This window comes from Balaenoptera musculus, chromosome 13 (assembly GCF_009873245.2).
Source record: "Balaenoptera musculus isolate JJ_BM4_2016_0621 chromosome 13, mBalMus1.pri.v3, whole genome shotgun sequence".
In the NCBI taxonomy this organism is placed as follows: Eukaryota; Metazoa; Chordata; class Mammalia; order Artiodactyla; family Balaenopteridae; genus Balaenoptera; species Balaenoptera musculus.
Window position 1 is genome coordinate 67,452,246 of NC_045797.1, and position 19,175 is coordinate 67,471,420.

A 19,175-nucleotide genomic window follows, 5' to 3' on the forward strand; every position below is an offset into this window, starting at 1 on the left:
ACAGAAACACAAATTTGCTGAAATACACATAGCATAATCTGTATACCTGTCAAATACAGGGTAGAACAGAATTTTTTCTCTGGGTGGCAATGAGTAAAGGAACTAAGGAACACTTGGAGTGCTGAGGTTGGCAGTGACATATTACAATGGGAGTTCTGAACTTGGTTTTCGCAGATGAAATTTATCTCCACGCAAAGGAGTTGGGAATCTGTTAAACCTTACACATGTACATATGCAGTGATGCTTTATCAGTAAGTTGTCATCTCATTCTTTCTTTCTGCTCCCCTTCGTTCTCTTACCCAGTTTCTTTTCTGGTGGTAGCTGTGCCAAAACATCACTTTGGGAAGAAAGCATTTTTTATCGCTTGTTAGGCACTAAGCATTCCCGAGCGAAAGGACAGTGTTCATCTACCTTTTCTCCTACCTTCTTAATTTCACCTACATCAAAAGTCTCACTCTGGATGTGGGAAAGCCATTCTGTTCTAAGCCAACACTAGACCAGTGAGTGTTGAGTCCTCCTATGGCAGAGCCTTGCCCTAGTCAGTAGTTCTGCACATCTCTAGAAGCGCTGATACCCTGGACACCACTTTTCCTTTAACTGCCAAAAATATTTGCATCAGACACACGTGAAGATGAAACATCAATGAACTCATCTCTAAATACCTGTATCAATGAAGTTTTAGCTCATGCCCGGTGCAAAGTAAAGTCTAATTATATAAACATTAGTCTAATTTGTAAACCACCTGAAGGGGTCCAAGAATCACACTTTGAAAAACACTCTCCTAAAAGGATGACAGAGAAGCTGTCAAAACTGAGAAGAACAATTTCATTTTATATTTGTAACACCAGTAACCAGTGAAACAGGGAGCATGTTATATGGTTAAATAGCCAACTCCTTCATTAACAAGGAAAAAATCTTATCCCTTTCTCTTCTTGAAAACTACAGACCCATTACATTTTCAGGTTGTGCCTTACTACCACTGAGATTGATTTGTCGATTCTCTCTAATCATCTTTATTGGTATCAATTTTCATGTAAATGATAGTCCAATCTTAAAAGCTTGTATACGTGGAAAATAAACAACTCCACACTGAGATATGACGTCCTCAAGATGTTTTATTTAACTCGCTGCAAGCCCATGTATTGGCACCGTATTAACCTGGACTGTTGTACACTCAAGATTGCTCCAGCCATGTGGCTCCAGCAATTTGTACAGATGCTGTGGACTCACATATTTATTAATTATGATGCAAAGTTCCACCTAGAACATGAACAGGCACAAGTAAAAGTCTGTAGATGTTATGTTAATTAAACCATAAGCTAGTATAATTATTCTTATTCCATGTCTATAAAGAAGCTCATCAGAAGTTCACAATCATTCCATTGGGAAATCAGCAATTTGTGAGGAATGACCAGTGCCAATATGTGGCACCTCAAAATTATAGCAAATCAACATAGCAGGAATGAACTTTATGTTTTAGAAAGAGTAAGGTATACTTAGTAGTTGAAAGACCAGATTCTCTAGCCCGTTAGGATGTGAGTCCTGGCTCTCCCTGGGTTATCAGACCTGTCTATACCTCAGTGTCTCCATATATTGTACAAAATGAGGATAATAACGTCCCTTTCTCACTGCCCCTCAGGAAGATTATAAATTGTGTGAAAGCACAAGCACTCCCTCTCATACCTCTTGAATTCCCAAGTGATTTGGGTTGGGTGTGGGGAGAATTTCAACAGTCAGCGTGTCTCTCTACTCACCTGCCCTCCCCACCACTCCCGTCTGGCCCTCCCGGCTCCCCTTCTGTGCCACGCTGGCTTTGCCTGTCACTTGTTTAATGACAGTAGCAAGAACCCTACCAGAACCAAGTCCTTTCAGGGCAAAAGAAGAATGTAAAGACTCTCTACCACACTTAGTGTTAAAAAATAAGCATCAAAGGAAGCTATTTAACCCATTTGATGAATTCTTTTTAAAAAATTTCTGGCCTCTCTATATAGTGCTTGGTAAACTCTACAGCTGTGAGATATTATGTAACCACAGATTAACTTTTGTCCATAAAATATGAGGCTTTTACATCCAAATTCACAGGGCACACCACTAAGAAATTCTAAGGGATCAGGCTATTTTGCTAGATTTTTCTCCAGTAATAGTAGGACTAAAATTCATATGAGCTTTGTAGACCTAAAACATGATGCTTATGAATTTAGACTACTCTGAATAACAAACTTCCTATGACAAAATTCATAAAATGTATGAAGTGTGTTGTCAATCTGTCTTTAGCTAATGACTTTTTAAATGGGTCCCCAAAGAACATACAACTTGACTTTGCTAATTTCATTGCAGCAGATGGTTCCCTAAGCTGTTGTGTGAACATACAAAACAGAAACCAGCATTCCCATAATCCTCCACAAGATGCCCTAAAATAAAAGATAATTATCAAGAACTGGTAAGGCTTCTATTAAGATTCTATTTTGATTTGGTATCCTGAATAGGTGTGTTTAAGTTTTAATGCACCACTCAAGTACAAAGCTATTTTTAGCCCTAGCTTAACAGCTTTGAAACATTTGAAAAACTCAGTGCAACAAAAGACTACGGCATGGAGTTGGGGGCAGGGAGGAACACGGACTCGAACCACAGCACCAGAGCGATGACTCTCCCCGCTTCAGCTGTTCAGTAAACATAAACAAGCGTGTAACCCTTCCATGTAAAGACGGCACCACCAGGGTAGGAGAACCGCAGGTACCGGGTCTGCCTGCAGCGCCGTCCGCTGTCCACTCCTCAGCTCCTTCCGCTTGACACGTGCTCCAGCGGTTGCCCCACTCCGTTCATCTGCTAAGGCCTACTGCCTCCTTGAAAGCAATTGCTCACAATTAGTTATCCCGCCATCACTAAAAGGCTCGTTGGGTAGGTGTTTTTCAGCAGATGTTAGCTGAAAGGCAGTCTTACTAAATGAACTCACTAAGCCTTAGCAACTAGTATATTAACGCTCCCTAGAGCGTTTACATCTTGAGAGGTTATTTGCCAGTATAGATGACTATCGGACTGTTAAAACCTCAGATGGTTATAATATTCTGCATGGTTTAGCATTCGTCAATTATTTGAGAAACAGCAGGCAGACTGAGCAGGAGTTAAGGGCGTAGGTATTAGACAGCAATTACCTACATGACCCGAGCAAGTTAAACTCTCACTTTCTCATTTAAAAACATGAGCAGTTTGGTCTCAGAGGCCCCCTTCCTTTGATTCTGAAGTCTATGATTCTGTAAGACTTCACCTCTGTGTAAGGTAAATCCCAACATCTGGCCCACAGTTGGTGGGACATGACTGGTGTGTGTGTGCGCACGTGCGTGTGTGTGTGAGAGACCCTTAATTCATTCAGAGCCAAAGCCAATTAATTCAGTGCACAATCCCAGTGAGCCAAATTATATTTAATCTTTATACAAAAGCAGACCAGAAAGAAGTTTAGCATCAGTTCTCTGTTTATTGTTCTATTCAAAGATCTCTTTAACAAATCACAAAATCATTAACGTAGCAAAATGAGGTTGCTATCTGGGGTGGTTTCCTGAAAGCAAAGCTGACACAGGACTATGAGAATCATGTCTGTTTAATGACCTTCACGCTCACCATGACACCACTTACTTCTCTTTTATTACATTTGCTACAGTGGCAACCTTATTAGCAAAGTAAAATCATGCAACTTATCACTTGAAGGTTATCTTTTACCACACCTAATACTCGATGACAGATCTGATGCACTTGCTGTCAGTGCTCATTCCCAGAGTAACAAAGCCCAGGATAAGCCACACGTTCAAGACCAGGCAGTGTCTGTGGAGTCAGGCATCTCTGAACAAGCATCATGGAACCATTATGATGAGGAATTCGCTAATAACAGGAGTCTTCTCTCCCAGTCACCATTGGATTGGAGAGAATCCCTCTTTTTGGGTTTGTGGAGACACCCACTGCCACTGGAGGGCAATTTTTGGAAACCTGTTCCGAATTATATAGTGTTATAGTGGATCTAGTAGTAGGGAATCCCCAAAAGATAGCCAACTCAAATGCCCCACCAAAAGACCAAAAGAGAAGATTGTGACAACTGCAGGCAACTGTCTACATTTTAGTGCATCTAATAGTTGAGGGGAAAAAAACCAATTTAAATATTTTTGCATTATTTCAAAATAATATTTATGTGGTATTTCACAGTTCTCAGTAAGAAGTAAAGTAAGATTAAGGACAAATTCTTTTTCCTCATGTATGTACCAGTAAGCAGCTGGTGATGTTTTATAAAAGAAACTAAAGCAGAACATGACACTGAATTTTCCTCTGTCACACACCAAGGAGTGTGAAGTGAGACCTCAAGAAATCTCATGCTATTTCTTACTTCCCTAAGCCCTAGTCCCTTCAAGAAAGAGAAAAGATCGCTTGAGAAAAATCACAACGTTTTTAACTGACACATATAATCTACTGGAATTCTTACTAGAAATCCATTTTACTGGCAGGTTCAATAAAGGAGACTGAAAATTTTCACTTTAATCCTCTTCTCTATTGTGTATAATACAAAATCCACTTTCCCCTGCCATCAATTGGGACTTTTATGATGATTAAAATTCATTTTAAAATCCATTTTAGGATACTTTTCCCAAAGATATTGCATAGTAACACCTATTCTTCATAACAAGAACTGTCAGGGACAGCCAATGTTATCAACACTGTTGACTGAGATTTAAGCTGAATCTTGGAAGTCATATTAGAGAAAGAATAAAAAGAATGGCTTGAAGCTGTGCATGTAATTTTAACATGATTCATTTCCATGTCAGTCTAATTTGATTTGTTATGTGAAAAATAGTTAGTCCAGTCTTCAAGAAGGTAAGGGTACTTTGAGTAACACCTCTATCAGGCTGGAGTTGAAAGAACTTAACCTCTATGAGATCAACACAGGTCAAGGAGAACACAGCATCTGGATATTTAAACTTCCTAAACTTTAGGAATGCTTAAAATTCAAATTTAGTTCAGCACAAGTAGCTTCCTGATACTCCCTATTTAATTTCATTTATCCAATTCAAACAACTCCGACTAAATATCCAATCCTAAGACCAGTTCCTCCGAGGACAAAGAGGCATACAAGGTGTGCCTGAGTGTAAGGACCTGCGTTATCTACAGGAGCAACAAACTTGACATCTGGGTTCATTTAGGATTTTAGAGCTGAAATTAAAACCATATTTATGATCATTTGTCAAATGACAGCAGTGATCACTAGGGACAGGTTATGTTTTAAGCTAATAGTCTCAATTTAAACACCTAGAGTATCTTTACTAACATAACTCAGAACTTACTGCCCCTCTGCAGCACCACGACCACACTTCCCTATTTGAACTGAAAAATGATGAGACCTGCTGCTGCTTTATCCTGAGAATTCTATTTGTTATAAGATATTCTAAAGGGACAAGAGGAAAAAGGTTCCCACACCGCTTGGTGCCTTTCTCGTCAAGGGAAAAGGCTACAAGCAGAAAAGAAGTTTCATTTCTACCACGCATAATGAAAATATATTGTTGTCAGTAACACGTGCCCATCTACCCTAATTCCTCCCCATAAACTTCTTTTTCCCTTCTGTAAAAAGGAGCATTGGCAAAAATTTTGCTAGAAAAAATTCTTTTTGCCTGTGCAAAGGCATCATACTCTGCTGGTAAGAAAATCTTAACACGACCTACTTAACTTGTTCAGCCCACACACAAGCTCCACTAAGAATGTCTGTTGTATATTCAAGCAGCTTATGTGACATTGTTTGTAAATAAGGGCCTATGTACCAAGGGATATTACTGAACAATTACTAAAAATATATGTGATGTGAGTTTTGTATTAACTACTGTGTCTGTATTACAGATAAGTGTAGTGAAGCAAAGGGCATGAAGAAAAATAAAAAATAAATTCTCCTACTTGCTTGCCGTGTGGTGATACATATTATGTCTCTGAGTCGATCATTCAGATAACAAATAGCCCGTGAACGGTTAAAATTACTAGATCTATTTCTTAACTAAGAATGATTCCTAACACATTAGGTCTCTAGCCTCAGTCAACGTGGCTTAAATAATATTATCACATAGTCTAAATAGGCAGGTCCAAAATAAAACTCTGAAATAAAAATGCTTGGCACCGGAAACCAATGCTGTGCACACCTGGGTGAGATCCAGTTCATCCTCTCTGTGTTAGACCACACGTTACTGTGTTCCCTAAATTATCATATCACAACAGAAATTCAAAACCAGCCCCAGGGACAATAGATAGGCAGTTAGGTGACCCCACTGTGTCTTTCCTGCCCCCTTTTCTACCCCTGACACCCAATATCCTTCTATCTCCTTCATGTCACTATTTTGGGGTAAAGTTGGGCTACCATGACTCAAACCTTTCTTGTCCTTTGTCCTCCCCTACCCAGCAAAATTTACGCATCCCACGGCCTGGTCTCTCAAGCCCACCTGGCTGAAGCTGGCGAGACAACACCTCTACTTTAAACCATCAACAGCCTCCACTGCCTCTGTTCATTTAACAAATGTTTCCCGAGCATGTAGTAGGTGCCAAGTGTTATTCCAGGTGTTAGGGATGAAATGATGAACAAAACAGTCAAAACCCATCCCTCAATCCAGTGAGGGGACAGGACAAGTAATGAGCAAAAAGTTGTAGCATGACCAAGGGTGGTAAATGCTAAGGAGAAAAATAACACATGAGAGGGGATAAGGAGTTCGGGAGAGGACAGTGCAAGGGACTCACCAAGATTACAATGCCTCAGCTCAGATTCCACAAATGTCTGTATCTCAACACTTTTAAGCACTTAAAAAATACTCCCATCAAATTACCTTAAAATATAGAAACAAAGCCTTTTAGTAGAATGTAGATACTTATTTATATATATTTTAAAATCTATAAACTCAAGGTTTTTTATCCTACCCTAAATAAACACATGAAATCCCACTGGTATAAAAGATAATTAAGCAATTTTAGAAAACCACAGAAATACATTCTCTTCTTAAATGGTTCTCTTCCATCAAAACAATATAATTGGAGAGTAGCTAAAAACATAACTTTATTTGCTGAGTAGAAGCATGGTACTTTTTAAGACTCTCTATAGGACAAGGGTCCCCAGCCCTTGGGCCGCACAGCAGGAGGTGAGCGGCGGGCCAGCGAGCAAAGCTTCATCTGTATTTACAGCCGCTCCCCATCGCTCACATTACTGCCTGAGCTCAGCCTCCTGTCAGATCAGCGGTGGCATTAGAGTCTCATAGGAGCGCGAACCCTACTGTGAACTGCACATGCGAGGGATCCAGGTTGCGTGCTCCTTATGAGAATCTAATGCCTGATGATCTGAGGTGGAGCTGAGGCGGTGACGCTAGCGCTGGGGAGCGGCTGCAAATACAGATTATCATTAGCAGAGAGGTCTGACTGCCCAGAGACCATAATAGATCAACTGCTTGCAGACTCATATCAAAACCCTATCAGTGAGTGGCAAGTGAAAACAAGCTCAGGGCTCCCACTGATTCTATATTACAGTGAGTTGTATAATTATTTCATTATATATTACAATGTAATAATAATAGAAATAAAGTGCACAATAAATGTAATGTGCTTGAATCATCCCGAAACCATCCCCCCCATGCCGGTCCGTGGAAAAATTGTCTTCCACGAAACCGGTCCCTGGTGCCAAAAAGGATGGAGACCACTGCTATAGGGTAACGATGGGACAAATCCAAGTCATTACTGTAAGAAGAAAAAAAGTGAACTACAAAGCATATACACTCTGAGTACCTGAGAAAAGGAGAGTTGCAGGCAGGGTCAGTGACAACATGCCACTCCAAACCAAAACAGCTTCCCTTTTTATTAATGCTCAAGACATGAACTTTGAATGACATAAGCAAAACACAAATGAAAACACCTAATTTTTACGTATAGTATATGTAAAACATACACATTACATGGATTCAGTAATCCTAATCTAAATATGAGAACAATTGGTTCTCTGACCTCAGAATAAATTCAGTGTTGGCATTACTGTTACTAACTTACAGGGTTTTATATTTAACAGGAAGAATTATGGACCACCAAGTTCAGTGTAGTCATGGATTTCACGGTAAGGTATAAATAGAGTTTTTAAGAAATAAACTATATAATAAAATAAGTTTACTTTTGAATCACAGTACAGTCACTTTCTTCAATCAAAAATATTCCTTGATTACAAAGCAGCCTTATTTTGCAAATGTATTTCAGGAAAATAGCTCTAGCAATATTTGAAATTTCACACCTTTTTAAAAAGGCAGCAAAGCAAGAGAATTTAGATTTTAAATAGTATATTGCAAAATAGTTCAACGTATTATTTCTAAAGCACAAAGCAAGCTCCATTTTGAAGGATGCTTTTTATCTTATAAAGCAAACTGTTCCAATATTTCCGTGGTAGTTTAGAGTCTAAATATCTACAATAAAAGATATATCTTTATACATACAGGACAAACTTCAATACATATCCACAACATAAATGTTCTGCATTATTACATCACTCTATTATGAAGCTTAGTTTGTTAAACATGTGCTCAAAAGGAAAATAAAAACATGATATAGTTCTGCAGCTTTATAACAGGCTGAATTCTGCAACAATTGAAAATATAAAAACAGCAACAACAGCAAACGCAACACCAGTTTTATGAATAATAACACAAAAAATCAAGAAACCATAAACATTTAAATGAATAGTTACTACATTCTTCTTAACCCATCTTAATTTGCTCTCTTGTCATAAATATAATTTTTTTAATGTTTTTCATATCCCTGGAGGAAATGATGGCAAATTCTCCACAAAGAGGAAAGTGCATCATGTTTTATTTTAAAAGTGCTTCATATGTGTGTGTTTTATAGATATGTCCCATAAGGAAGTTAATTAAGCACGTGCAAAAAATTCTAATTGTGACTTGAATTCATAAACCTAATCATGGGTTTTTGTGATTCCTCCAGATGAGGCAGTCACTAACACAGAAGAAAGATCTGAGATGACATGCTTTGTACAGCGGAAAGAGCCCGAGCCACAGGTCAGGAAACCCACGTTCTAGTTGTAGCTCTGGTAACCAGCTAGCTCGTGACCCCGGGTGAGGAAGGGCGGCTTTAGAACCTGGCAGCGGACACGAGGCTGAGCTCCAGAGCCCCTTCCAGGAATGCCTTACCTACAGTTCTAACGTATCTGTAGGTGAGGCATTCCTGGAAGGGCAAATAACTTGACCCAAAGACATGAAAAATACCTAGCCACACAGCTATTATTCTCTTACCGTCCTTATTAGTACAGAAAGAAATAAAAACTCCGAAAATACTTGACAGAAAAAGGTCATGTGAACGTCTTAGGTTAACCAAGGCTAGTGAAAACCTTCACAATTATGGCATATGGAAAATCCACTATTCTGTGCAAAAATGAGACAGAGTAAGCAACGTCAGTCAGTCACTTAATGGCACATTTTTTCCCAAGTCTCAGAATTCTCTTGGGTCTAAAGCTTTAAATCTTTAAAAAAAAAGGCTTATTTTGAGATTGTTTTAAGAGAACCATGATTCCCACAGTTCGTATTTCTAGCTTTTTAAAGGAGTCTCTGAATTGTTATAATGATTTTCATGAAGATAGCTCTATTTTCAAATTTTAAATAACAGCTAAAAGCTAAATAAAGTAAACCATTTGCCATGGACTCTTTATTTTACATTATATATGTGTGTGTGTGTGTGTGTGTGTGTGTGTGTGTGTGTGAGCTCATTTAATACTGTAGAAGTTTAACTCAGCAATTCTCATCCACAAGCTTTGACCCGTTTATCCCCCGGTAGGTCACTCTGCTGGGCCTCACTAGGACCCCGTGGTTTGGCCTGCAGGAGAAGTAGCGTTTGTCTCCCACTGCCCCATCATTCTTTCCCTTGGCACTTCGAAGCTCCAGTCCAAGCCAGATCCCCGAGGCAAAGTCAGTGGGGCCCACGTACCTAACGGTGCCCATCTCGCTGGAGCTGGTGAGGAGGACCTGGGAGCCCTCGTGCAGCCGCACGCTCCCCTCCAGGCCGCCGGCCGTGGTGCTGCCGCTCCAGCTGCGGCGCAGAGCGGGCTTCGACCTGCGCAGAGGGAACGCCAGAGAAACTCTTACGCACGAAAGCCACGTGATGCAATTCACCGTATTCGTTTCCACAGCCAGGTTCACAAGTCATTCACCAAAGGGCATACTTTATGTTCACAACTTTATCTTTCTTACTCTAAATAGCAATATTAGGATATACTTTTCTTTAACATTAAAACGTTTTTCTCTTCTGGCTATTTTAACACTACCCTAATCTGGATTTAAGATTTCACTAGCAATTTATATATGCACATGCCCTCGGTAAAATAGCATACACCTATACCTATTTGACAAAGCAAAAAGAAAAGAACCTAGTATTTTGGCTGTGGTAAATAAAATTACATTTTGCTCACCTTTCAAATATTCCTTTACATGAAAACCATTTTTAAAAACTGTTAATCCACAACTTTAGAAACTACACACACACACACACACACACACACACACACACACACCCCTTCCATGAATGAACTCCAGTTACATTTAAGGGTTTGCCACTCTCCCTGTCACTAACATTAGGAAGGATCTTAGTTGCCTGGAGCAGGATCCCTCCCCTTTTCTCTACAACAAAACATTACTTACAAGGCACTGCCTCCTAGCACCCGCCACCAGCCTGACCTGATGACACAACTACTGGGCACCCACACGTGGAACCCGTCCAAGGCCTCATGCCGATACTGCCCAGGGCTTCCTCCACTGTCCCCGGGAAGTAGCCAACTCTGCCCAAAACAGAAACATGCCCAGGAGCTTGTCCTATGACCTGAGACCTCCCAAAACAGTCATCCAGAAACCACCACCAGTGGAGCCTTCAACCCGCCGTCCACGCCACCTCTCCTCCAAGAGAAACCCTTCCCCCAGCCCCAGAGCAGAGACACCTCGGAACCTGTTACCAAAACCGCAGGGAGCCCGACTATGAGCAGACTCTAGGTCCTGCTTGTTTTCTATTTTATTTCACTCTCCGTATTTTTAAATACACTACCACACACCGTGTCTCATTTCTTCCTATTAACGACCCTGGAGAAAGGAAGAGCACTCTAATTTTATGGGTAGGAAAACTGGGGTCCAAAGCCTGTCCTATGCCACATGTGATAAATCCTAGTTATAAAATGTAATGGGGGCTTCCGTGGTGGCGCAGTGGTTGAGAATCTGCCTGCCAATACAGGGGACACGGGTTCGAGCCCTGGTCTGGGAAGATCCCACATGCCGCGGAGCGACTAGGCCTGTGAGCCACAGTTGCTGAGCCTGCGCGTCTGGAGCCTGTGCTCCGCAACAAGAGAGGCCGCGATAATGAGAGGCCTGCACACTGCAATGAAGAGTGGCCCCCACTTGCCGCAACTAGAGAAAGCCCTCGCACAGAAACGAAGGCCCAACACAGCCATAAATAAATAAATAAATAAAATTAAAAAAATAAATAAATAAAATGTAATGGAAAAAAATATTTACCACGTCAAATGCACAAATACAAAGTTAACAAAGAAATACATAATACCTGTAAGAAAAGTATAAATCTTTACTGAAGAATATACAAAAGAAAAATGAAAAAGCTTTGCTCCTGGATAGAAACATATATATATATATATATGAATCCTCCCCAAAATGATATTTTTTTTGCAACCTGATGAAATTACTCTGAATTTCACATAATGACAGTATCTATCATTTCCTGAGCACTTACTATGTGCCAAACACTTCACATATATTATCTCATCCAACCTCACCCAAACCAGTGAGGAATTTGAGGCTAAGAAAAATCAAGCTATTTGCCTAAGGTCAGAGAGATGGTAAAGAGGAGAGCTGGGGTTCAGAGCCAAGGTTGTCAAGCACAAAGGCCAGGCTCTTGCTCACAACCGCAATGGGTATTAATAATTAAGAAAAGGTTGGAAAATAATAATATGGCAAAATTTACATTGCCATTATGTTAAATTATAAAATTACAATAATTAAAACAATGTGGGGACTTCCCTGGTGGCGCAGTGGTTAAGAATCTGCCTGCCAATGCAGGGGACACGGGTTTGATCCCTGGTCCGGGAAGATCCCACATGCCGCGGAGCAACTAAGCCCGTGCACCACAACTACTGAGCCTGCGCTCTAGAGCCCGTGAGCCACAACTACTGAAGCCTGCGTGCCTAGAGCCCATGCTCCTCAACAAGAGAAGCCACCGCAAAGAGAAGCCCGTGCACCGCAACGAACAGTAGCCCCTGCTCGCCGCAACTAGAGAAAGCCTGCATGCAGCGGCAAAGACCCAATGCAGCCAAGAAATAAATTTAAAAAAAACAAAAACAATGTGGCCCTGGCATAAGAATGTACTTTTAAATGACACAGAGAAGATATTTTAGAAAAATGCATGTAATTATTTCATATGTGATAAGAAGTAAAACTTCAAATCAGTGGGAAAGGAGTGAACATTCTAATTAGGAATGCTGTAAAACTTGGTCATTTATTTGGAAAAGAATATGATTCTTACCACACACTATATATTTTAAAAATCCCAAAGAGATTAAAGAGTTAAATGCATAAATTAAAAAAAAGAACGAACTAGAAAAAAATAAAGCTATTCATCTGAACACACACAGACATACATGGGTGGGGAGGGAGGGAGATGGACATGCGTTTAAAAAGTATGGCATCTACTATTAGTTAATATGTTTTTTTTCACATATTATCATGCCATAAAAGTGTTTCATATCACAGCACAGCACAGTCTTTAAAAACACTGCAAAAGTCACACTGAGTAAAATTATTAAAGAATAATAATAAAATTATTCTTATTATGGGATATGTTAAGGGGAAAATCTTTCAAAGAGTATATAGAGTATGATTTGTCCAACTCTGCTTAAATATTCAGATACATGCATTAGAAAAAAGTTGGAGAAGTATATGACAAAATGCTAACAGTGATAATCTCATCTAGGTGATAAAATTACAGATGATCTTTATCTGCATTTAGTTTATTGTAATTTTTTCAAATTTTGTCCAATCTACTTTCATAATCAAAAAAATTTTAAAGAAAGAAGTAATAAATGAACTCGATATCCAAGCCAAAACTTAATAGTTTGGGTAAAGATTTAACATTCCAATAAGAATGATTTGATTCAAGTTATGTCAAAGCTCTAAAAGCCCAGGGAAGTGAGAAATTTATAAATTACACTACATTTGAGAGCGTTGCTTACTCATTCAAAAACATTAACGGATCACCTATGAAACGGCAGTCCAGAGCTAGGTTCCAGGGACTTGTGCATAGTAATCTGTAAAACCTTACAGATCCTGCAATAAAGACGTGTGCAAAGCAGACGGGGCACAAAAGAGGGAGAAATCTATCCTCACTCAAGGTCTCGGGGAAGACACTTCAGTGAGGAAGTGACACTTGAACAAATCTGACAGACGAGCAGACAGAAAAGGGAAGCAGACATAGTCATGGGAGCAAAATATATTATGTATAACTTAAAAAAATTTTTTTTTGAACAGCGCAGAGAGTTTAGCAAATTGTCACTTGTGAGGATTTTACCACGAGAGATAAGTCCAGAGAAACAGGCAGGCCTGTACATGCTATGCCAATGAATCTGGACTTCATTCCGCATTTGAGAATTCAGAAGCTTTACGGGACAGGCAGAAAATGAGAACATGTGACGTGAAATGATGGAACCTGCAGCCAACTGGGTTATATGAGTTCTACCCAAAGACATTCAAATTTGAGCTGGCCAAATACATCATGTGGACAGGCTAGGTTCCACAGAGAGGACCCAATGGAGACTCTCAGGAGACGCACTCTGGAAACACGGGGAGAAGCTAAATTGGTAATGATGGAGATGAGATGTAGCGACAGGTGAGCTACAGATCCCAGGCTGGATGCAGACGGTGTGAGAGAGGATGCCTGTGCCTACCAGGTGGCAGTGACGCCTATGCTAACATCTCAAGCTCCCCGTGTTTATTACCCCCATGCTTGGTATTAGATATACTAAGAATTCTGAAGACAGAAGAATTGCTTCCAACACCCCCTCCATCATTTTTTCCTCTGAACGAAGGTGTTCATCACCACCACCCCAATAAGCCAACTGGAGAAGCACATCTGCTCTTTCTCAAAAACGGCACAGCCAGCTGCTGCTTCCCTTTCCTCAGCCCTCTTTTGCAAACATGCCCTTTGCCCCAATTCCTTCCAGTTTCTTACCCAGGGATTTTCATCATCTCTGACTATATTTTCCATGTTTCTTCTGGAAGTATCTTTTATTTCCATACAAATAGACAAGAAAATGGCACAGGGTTTGATAAATGTGAATAAACTCATTTTTTTAACCCACATTCTTCAGAATACATCATGCTTCCAGATTAAAAACAGCACAATATGCAATCAACTCTGTCACTTCAGCAGAAGGTCATCCAATCACTACAATGTTTCTTACCCCTGAGATCAGGGACAGGTTTCCTAGGACCTAAAGTCTAAACACCTAAAGTCTTTCTTTTGTTTCTTATAACACTGATCACCAAACATCTGGTCACATAGTGTTTAAGTAAAAGATAAATAAATAAGTTCTAAATTGATTATGTATCCTCAATAAGAGTATGTTTATTTTTTTTTAAACAGGTACTAGTGTCAATCTGTAGAAGTATCAGTAAAGCTTCATTTATTTTTATTTTCAAAGAAAACCAACAGAAGTACTGATATTTCCTTCTCATGTCAACAGATCATCCTGTACATATCCATACCTGCTGTATAATTCTCACGGTTCAGATTTCTCTCTCCTTCCCGCACTTCTCTGTATCATGTTCTTCCACTCACCAACATCTTGACGCTGATTTTGATACCTTTCCCCCTTCAAAATCCTTTATATCCTGCTTGCCTCTTCTTAGTAATTTCTTCCATTCTGCCTAAGAACTCTTGAATATATTCAATAAACTGGAGCATAAAGTTATTGCCCTTAACTCTTTCAGCTACTCAAGTGAGGAGACCAATTTTAAAATCTCAGAATTGGCAGAGGTTTTGAGGAAGGGGAAAAAACAAAACCAAACCCACCCAACTCTGCTAAACAGTACGTAACAGTGCCTCAGGACCCGTCAGGGTTCTCAAGTGAAACCTCAGATCTTTGCCAGACCTTCCAATAACTTCATGCCAGATTATTATATAAACTACTGGCCTGTTGCTCATGTGATCATCAAGTTCTCTTGCATGAGCTATGATTCCTAGTGGCTTCTAGGGCCCCACAACTAGTGCACTTCCCTACTCAGCTAGACGTTTTTCCCCCAGGGCATTGTTCATAGATTAATTGGAAGGATTTAAAATTAAAAAAAACAAAACAAGTGACAAAGTGAGAGAGTGGCATGGACATATATACACTACCAAACGTAAAACAGATAGCTAGTGGGAAGCAACCGCATAGCACAGGGAGATTAGCTCGGTGCTTTGTGACCACCTAGAGGGGTGGGATAGGGAGGGTGGGAGGGAGGGAGATGCAAGAGGGAAGAGATACAGGAACATATGTATATGTATAACTGATTCACTTTGTTATAAAGTAGAAACTAACATACCATTGTAAAGCAATTATACTCCAATAAAGATGTTAAAAAAAAAAACAAAAAAAAACACCTCCTTAACCTAATCAGCCTAGAAGAGCCTCATATTCCTCAAAAAGTAAAAAAGTTCCTAAACGTCTCAGAAAATTAATAGGGGGAGTAAACTGGGTCTGAGGTCTATAAATAGAATATAAATGAAAAAGAGAAAAGGAGATTCTCTCTACAAAGAAACAACAACAACGAGAAAGGGAGCAGTATATTCTACAAGAGGAAGTGGGAGTATTTTTTTAAAATAATAGTAAGATTACCTTATGCAAATAGGCCTGACATTTCTTTTATGGACTTCCCAAAATATTAAATCAATTCTCTGACTAATCAAGTAAACAGAGTTTAAAATCAGTCCACCCTATTCAATGGTAACACAGAATGTAAATTCCTCCAACTTTTATTAACAGTACTAAACCTCTTTGAAAATATATTCCGTATACTACTTTTAGTCACTGGTGACATTTTTAATTGAGCTTGCAAAGGAGGGAGGAAGAACTCTTCTCACTGACCCACTCATCACACCTTTTCTCCTAAGTGTTAAAATTCTACCACGCAATGTAAAAGATACAAAATCCCACTTTTATTTCTTCACAGAATCTTGTCATGTTCATCTTGAAAGGTGTTTTTCTAAATCTTCTTAATACTCACTTGGCAAAAGTATTTCTTCTGTTAATCTCTTTCTGGGAAGAAGCAGAAGTTGTACTGAAACTTCTCCTAAAACCTAAATATGAAAGTTAAGGTGAGATGAGGAAAAATAAATCACAAATTCACAGTCCTTGTTAAAAGTTATCTTTTATCATTTCTTCTACAGACGTTCTATTTTACCAAGTGTTTCTTTGGAAACAGAAAGCAAAGAAAATAAGTGCATATAGAATGTAACTGGAGTTTAGATTTCTTGATTGTTACCTTACCTTTCTCATCAAACTATGCACTACATGAATAAGTTAAGATCATGACATTGCTTTTGGAGGTTTTTATTATAAACTTTCCTGAAAACCGAATGGAATCAAATTATACATTGATAAAGCTTAGCCTTTTTACTCTCAAATATTATAATCTTGATAAATCGTATTAAAAAAATAAAAGGATAAAAATGGTTTAAAAAAACACTATCACTAAATATACCCCATTTATAAAATTCTGAGCAATGAATTTCAGAGCTTATGATTGTTGGCATCCCCAAATGACAGAGTTATCAAAAAAAAAAAGAAAAAGACTTCACAAAAGGTAAATTTTTTAGAAGATGTTTTTAAAAAAGAATGGGATTTCCAGTTCTGGCAGTTATGGCACACCAGATGTGCTGAATGAATCTCCTGAATGAAGCAAGTATAATAAAACAAGTATAAAACAACTATAATTTTTTTTTAAAATACTGTTGACCTCATACAAGTGGCACAATTCCAAAGAGGCCAAAAACCAAAAAGAGAAACCATGAAAGGTTTCCCCCACAGCGATCTAACCACCTTGTACCCCAGGACTACACTGCCCTCCAGAGAAGCTGGGGCCTGCGAAGATGGATGGGGCCCTAACAAAAGCGAGGGTCCCAAGCAGCTCATCCTCAGTGTAAAGTTAAATGAGAAACAAAATGAAGCACCACTCAGATGAACACAAAGGAAAGCGGCTGTGTCAACTCCACTGTACAGAAAGCAAAATTTTCTCCCCTCAAAATTTGTGATCGTTAGCCAAATTCATTTTATCTGTGTAATATAAAGACAACAACAAGATTGCAGAGAACGTGAACTAAAGTTGGCAGTGCCTCTAGGCAACTGGCAGAAGTAAACACAGGCATACCTCAGAGAGATTGCAGGGCCGGTTCCAGACCACCACAATGAAGCAAATATCTCAACAAAACGAGTCACAAATCTTTTGGTTTCCCAGTGCATCTAGAAGTTGTTTACACTATACTGTAGTCTATTAAGTGTGCGGTAGCACTATGTCCAAAAAAAAAAAATGCACATACCTTAATTAAAAAATACCTTATTGCTAAAAACTGCTATCCATCATCTGAGCTTTCAGTGTCACAATCTTTTTGCTGGTGGAGGGTCCTGACTGATCAGGGTGGTGCTTGCTAAAAACTGGGGTGTCTGTGGCAATTTCTTAAAACATGACAACAGTGAAGTGTGCCACATCGACTGACTCTTCCTTTCACAAATGATTTCTCGATGTAGCATGCAATGCTGTTTGATAGCATTTTACCCACGGTAGAACTTCTTTCAAAACTGGAGTCAATCCTCTCAAAGCCTACTGCTGTATCAACTAAGTTTATGTAATGTTCTAAATCCTTTATCGTCATTTCAACAATCTTCACAGCATCTTCACCAGGAGTGGATTTCATCTCAAGAAACCACTTTCCTCGTTCATCCATGAGAAGCAATACCTCATCTGTTCAAGTTTTACTGAGATTGCAGCAATTCAGTCACATCGTCAGGCTCCATTTCTAGCTCTCTTGCTATTTCTACCACATCTGCAGGTACTTCCTCCACCGAAGTCGTGAACCCCTCAGAGTCATCCATGAGGGTTGGAATCAACGTCTTCCAAACTCCCATTAATGTTGATATTTTGACCTCTTCCCATGAATCAAGAATATTCTTAACGGCACCTAAAATGGTGAATCCTTTTCAGAAGGTTTTCAATGAACTTTGCCCAGATCCATCAGAAGAATCACTGTCTATAGCAGCCGTAGCCTTATGAAAAGTATTTCTTAAATACTAAGAGTTGGAAGTCTCAAAATTACTGCTTGACCCATAGGCTGCAGAATGGATGTTGTGTTATCAGGCATAAAACAACATTAATCGCATTGTACATCTCCATCAGAGATCTTGGGTGACCAGGTGCATTGTCAATGAGCAGTAATATTTTGAAAGGAATCTTTTTTTTTCTGAGCAGTAGGTCTCAACAGTGAGCTTAAAATATTCGGTAAGCCATGTTGTAAATATATGTGCTGTCCTCTAGGCTTTATTGTTCCATTTACAGAGCACTGGCAGAGTAGATATAACATAATTCTTTTTTTTAAAATAAATTTCTTTATTTATTTTTAATTTATTTTTGGCTGTGTTGGGTCTTTGTTGCTGCATGCGGTTTTTCTCTAGTTGCAGCGTGCGAGCTTCTCATTGCAGTGGCTTCTCTTTTTGCGCAGCACGGGCTCTAGGCACACAGGCTTCAGTAGTTGTGGCACACGGGCTCAGTACTTGTGGCTCTCGGGCTCTAGAGCGCAGGTTCAGTAGTTGTGGCCCATGGGCTTAGTAGCTCCGTGGCACGTGGGATCTTCCCGGACCAGGGCTAGAACCCATGTCCCCTGCATTGGCAGGCGGATTCTCAACCACTGTGCCACCAGAGAAGTCCCAATGTAACATAATTCTCAAAGGCCCTAGGATTTTCAGAATGATAAATGAGCGCTGGCTTCAACTTAAATTTACCAGCTGCATTAGCCACTAACAAGAAAATCAGCTTCTCCTTTGAAGCCTCACACTGACTTCTCTTCTCCAGCAATGAGAGTCCTAGAAGGCATCTTCTTCCAGT

General features: G+C 39.6%; 1 protein-coding gene across 8 annotated transcripts in view; it reads right to left on the minus strand.

Moving 5' to 3' along the window:
- Positions 1-19,175, minus strand: part of CLIP4 (CAP-Gly domain containing linker protein family member 4) — an 87,062-nt gene that overhangs the window by 17,136 nt on the left and 50,751 nt on the right. For 3 of the 8 annotated variants that reach the window (XM_036872828.1, XM_036872829.1, XM_036872827.1), the window contains 2 exons: positions 16,305-16,377; positions 7,828-10,101 (listed from right to left, as the gene is read on the minus strand). In XM_036872828.1, coding sequence (XP_036728723.1) covers positions 9,780-10,101; positions 16,305-16,377 — 395 coding nt within the window. In that variant the 3' untranslated portion in view covers positions 7,828-9,779. Of the gene's footprint in view, positions 1-26; positions 2,844-6,817; positions 6,837-7,827; positions 10,102-16,304; positions 16,378-19,175 lie in introns of those variants that run through there. The other 5 variants (XR_005022361.1, XM_036872830.1, XR_005022360.1 and 2 more) reach the window with 4 other exon arrangements.